General features: G+C 36.6%; 1 protein-coding gene across 1 annotated transcript in view; it reads left to right on the forward strand.

Annotated features, from left to right (window-relative positions):
- The first annotated feature begins 4,821 nt into the window (after nt 1–4,821).
- The window catches only part of LOC125036313 (monocarboxylate transporter 2-like), a 4,394-nt gene continuing 4,215 nt past the window's right edge, over nt 4,822–5,000 (forward strand). The window contains exon 1 of the mRNA XM_047628798.1: nt 4,822–5,000. This exon is cut by the window's right edge and continues 58 nt beyond it. Coding sequence (XP_047484754.1) covers nt 4,863–5,000 — 138 coding nt within the window. The 5' untranslated portion in view covers nt 4,822–4,862.

A 5,000-nucleotide genomic window follows, 5' to 3' on the forward strand; every position in this document is an offset into this window, starting at 1 on the left:
CTGCACAAACAGAGCAACGGCCCTCATTCCCCGGAGGCAAAGGAGCCCCTGATTGCGGCGGCGACGATGGAGGTGCTAAAAATAAAAAAACAGGCCGCTCCACGTTGATAAACCTTTGAAGATATATGGACAATGAGAACTGAATCCGATTTAAATCCGGTTAAAAACAGGCCGCTCCACGTTGATAAACCTTTGAAGATATAAGGACAATGAGAACTGAATCCGATTTACTAGCATTACTTGAGGAACGCCCTTTCATTAAATGGGATGTTGTAGGACACTGTGAAGTTAAAAGACTAGACGAAAGACAGAAGATACTAAATGATGGACACATGCTCTATTGGAGAGATAAAAACCAGTGTAGCAAGCAGGAATTAGGGATAGGTTTCTTAATTCACAAACGTTAAGAAAAGAATATCGTGGAATTCTATAGTATAAGCGAGAGAGTGGCTTCAGTAACAATAAAACTAAACAATAGTGCAACCTAAAGATTGTTCAGGTCTCTGCTACAACCTGCAGCCACAATGATGATGAAATAGAGATCTTCTATAAAGATGTTCATTTAACTAGTGAGAAAGTAAAAACCCGTTTCACAATAATAATGAAAGATTTTAATGACAAATTAAGTAAAAAGACAAGGAGAAACTGTAATTGCAGAATCCCGGATTAGGCAATGGGAATGAGGGGACAAATGCTAATCGATTTTGCGGAGGCTCGATCACTCAATATCATGAATACATTCTTCGAAAAAAAAACTAGAGCGGAAGTGGACATGGAAGTCGCCATCTAACATCAAAAACGAAATTGACTTCATCATTTCAAATAGGCGCGATATAGTAAAAAATGTTATTAAGTTATTAATAAAGTAAATGTTGGCAGCGACCATAGAACGGTCAGAGGCCTAATGAAATTACACTTCAGAAGGGAAAGAAACAAACTCATATGAAAACTGCAGCCAAATTTAACTAAGTTGAAGACCAGAGTAACAGAATTTAACCTAAACATTCAAAACAGATATTCACTTCTCAGCGACGAAGATCTCAACATTGACCAAATCAACAAACAGGTCAATGGCATAATAAAGGAAGCTGCACTTGAAGTAGGCGGTAATAACATCAAGCAAAGCTCCAGCAAGCTCTCGGTAGAAACTAAACAGCAAAATGCAAAAGCGTAGGGTCATGAAAGTATCGTCAAACAACGAGAATATGGAATTAGCTGAACTAACAAAGACTATAAATAAAAGAAGATAAATTAAATACTCAAATAATAAATGAAACAGTGATCTCAGGTACCAGCATGAAAACAGCTAAAAGAGGACTCAGAATAGGGAGAAATCAAGTGCATACAACAAAGAAACCAGACGGAGAAGTCACATATGATAAGAATGAAATCATAAGAGTAGTGGAAGACTTTTACAGGGATCTATACAATTCAAATGAACAGCCACGGATAGAAGCGAACGCAGTAACTAGAGACGTACCTGACATCACAGCAGAAGAAATAAAAAGAGCGCTGCAAGGAATGAAGAGAGGGAAAACACCAGGTGAAAACGGAATTAGTATAAACCTTATAATAGATGCAGGAGAAATTGCAACAGTGAAACGAGCCAATCTTTGTAACAACATCCTTAACGGAAAAACTCCGAAATCCTGAAAAATGCAACAATTATTTTGTTACTTAAAAAGGGCATGGGAAAGATCTAAAAAAAACTACCTACATATATTTTGTTCACAAAAGTCATCACAACTCACATATCTGACAGTCTGGATTCTAACCAAATTAGAGAACAGGCAGGCTTCCGCAGTGGATTCTCAACAACAGACCACATCTACACGCTCACTCAAATAAAAAGACAAAATAAACGAATATAAGTAACTCCTGTGTAAGGCATTCATCGATTACAAAATGGCATTTGACTCTACAAATACCAGCAATACTAGAAGCTATTTGAAGACAGGAAGTAGAGGAGGTACATTGTAGCCGAAAAATACCAATTAAAAAAGGTGTTATATAGGGCGATACCATCTCACCAAGACTGTTTACAGCTTTTCTTGAGGAAATGTTCAAAAAGCTAGAATGGAACGGAAAGGGTATCAAAATAGGATATTGCTCTCTTCAGTGAATCTGCAATGCAGTAGCTAATAAAAGATCTGAATAGAGAAAGTCTGAAAGTCAGACTTGGGATGAACAATAAAAATATTAAGATCATGTTCAACAACAGAGTTCAGTTCGAACAAATGCATGTACAAGGCGAAGCCCTAAAGGTAGTGCACAAGTATATATAACTAGGGCAACTCATGCAGAAAAACACATCTGGCGAAGAGGAAATTAAGCAGCTCATCAGTCTAGGCGCCTTCGGCAGACACAGTAGCATACTAAGAGGCTCCTTACCATTATGTTTAAAAAGAAAAGTCTTTAACCAATGCGTCCTTCCAGTTATGACCTATGGAGCAGAAACAACCACACTATAACCAAATTACTGGAAAAGAAACTAAGAAGTGCCCAGAGATGGATGTAGAGGTTGATGCTGGGAATTAGAGATCGGATGAGGGCGATCAGGAAACAGACAAAAGTGGAAAATATACTTATGAGCATCAAAAAGAAAAAAATGGCAATGGGCATATATATATATATATATATATATATATATGTATATATATACACACACACAGATATATGTATATGTGTATATATATACATAAACATACATACATACATTTATATGTATATATATACATGTATATATATATATATATACATATATATACATATATATATATACATATATATACACATATATATCTATATCTCTCTCTCTCTCTCTCTCTCTCTCTCTCTCTCTCTCTCTCTCTATATATATATATATATATATATATATATATATATATGTGCACACACATGTACATATGTTTATATATATATATACACACATATGAACATATATTTATATATACACACACATATGTACATATACCTACAACACACACACACACACACACACACACACACACACACACACACACACACACACACACACACACACACACACACACACATATATATATATGCATATATTTACAAATATATTTATACATATATATACATGCATATATATATATATATATATATATATATATATATATATATATATATATATGAAAAGGAAAACAGCCACAGTATGAAATGAAAAAAATCGTGACGTTTCGAAATCTTCACGTTTTCCTTGATCCATATCGGGTTATTGTTCGTCTGAAGAGGAGCTCATGAAGTTATTTTTTTTCATTTCTTACTGTGGTATCATTATCATCGGTTTTCTTGTAATGTCATAACACAACGTCATCTACAATATTTTAACAAGTGTTTCTATGTTGGATATCCTGAATTCGAGCAAAGTCCCGCATCTGCTGTTGACATTTTATATGTTTTGCGTGCGGACAAATCGTGTACAAGCATGTGACCGAATTTCTTAGGTGTGAGTGCCCATGAATCGGACGTACTCACCTCGATTCAGGTGAAGAAGAGTCAGTTTGTGCTTTATCCTTGTCAAGGCAGTTTAGTCCAAACTTTATCAATCGTTAACACTATTAATCGTAACAGTGGCAAGCAGTGCGGAAGGAAATCTATCCAGCAAAAGAACTTTGATATCTAGTTATTTTGATACAAATCTCTGCCTGAAATAAACACAGAAACGTCCCCGTCACCATGAGCATCATGGCGGAACTGGATAGTTATGGAGTGGTGAACCTTGCGTACGTCCCCTATCCGACGGACGTTGCGGACGACCTCCCAGCATGGCCTGAGGAGGTCTTTCCCAGTCTCCCGGCTCGTCCTGAACGCAGATGCAACGTCCTGTCCTCTCAACAAGAACCAGTTAAGGAAGACGCACCAAGACCACTGAAAAAGGAGGAGCGAGAGGAACAGCACGTGGGAGATGTGCCTGATGGTGGTTGGTCCTGGGTGGTGGCCGTGGGTGCTGCCCTCATAATGGTGAGTGGATTTAACAATGGCTCTGTAACGTTCATGACCTTTTGGTTAAAAGACTTTATTAACAAACGCGAAATTAACAAACGGCGTTGTGAGCATTTTCCTCTGCACTGAGGGAAATAAGAAATACATTTTAAGAACGATAGTTACAGGAAATCATATCTTACTCACACGATGACTTGTAACAGACCTTGTCAGTTGTGGTATGATTAGCTATACATAGATATATGTACATACACACTCACATAATCCACGATATATATATATATATAGATATAGATATATAGATATATAGATATATATGCATATATATACATACATATGTACACACACACACACACACACACACTCACACACACTCACACTATATATATATATATATATATATATATATATATATATATATATATATGTTTGTGTGTGTGTATGTGTGTCTGTGTGTGTGTGTGTGTGTACATATATACAAACAAATGTATACATAGGTAAATGAATAAATGTAAATATATATATTCATATATGCATTAGAATGATCAAAGATAAATTAAGAATATATCACTTACCATTTTCCCTGACTTAAATTTTATAACGTTTAAAAATCAAATCTTTATAGGTTGTGCATACATATGGTAATAAATTTTAAGAGCAGGTGTCCATCACCACCAAGAGGAAATTTAATCGTTGCTGCGTCATATACATTCATGTTTTGGATCATGGCTGTGCGTTTGCACCCGATGCATAAACCCACCGAATGAGACTTATAGTTAATCTTTATCTCACCCATTTAACATCCTCTCGCCTTGCAGATGCTGATCAACGTCGTTGGTCCTTGTTTCAGCATCATTTTCTCTCCCTTTCTCCTTGACATCGGAACATCATCGATGACTATAGGCTGGATCTTCAACATATTTCAGTTCATATACAGCTTCTCTGGGCCTTTTTTGGGTCCGTTGCTAGCAGAATTCTCTTGGAGGTCGGTGGCAATGCCAAGCGCGCTGCTTGCCGCTGCCTCGCTTGTG

Source organism: Penaeus chinensis, chromosome 21, assembly GCF_019202785.1.
Source record: "Penaeus chinensis breed Huanghai No. 1 chromosome 21, ASM1920278v2, whole genome shotgun sequence".
In the NCBI taxonomy this organism is placed as follows: Eukaryota; Metazoa; Arthropoda; class Malacostraca; order Decapoda; family Penaeidae; genus Penaeus; species Penaeus chinensis.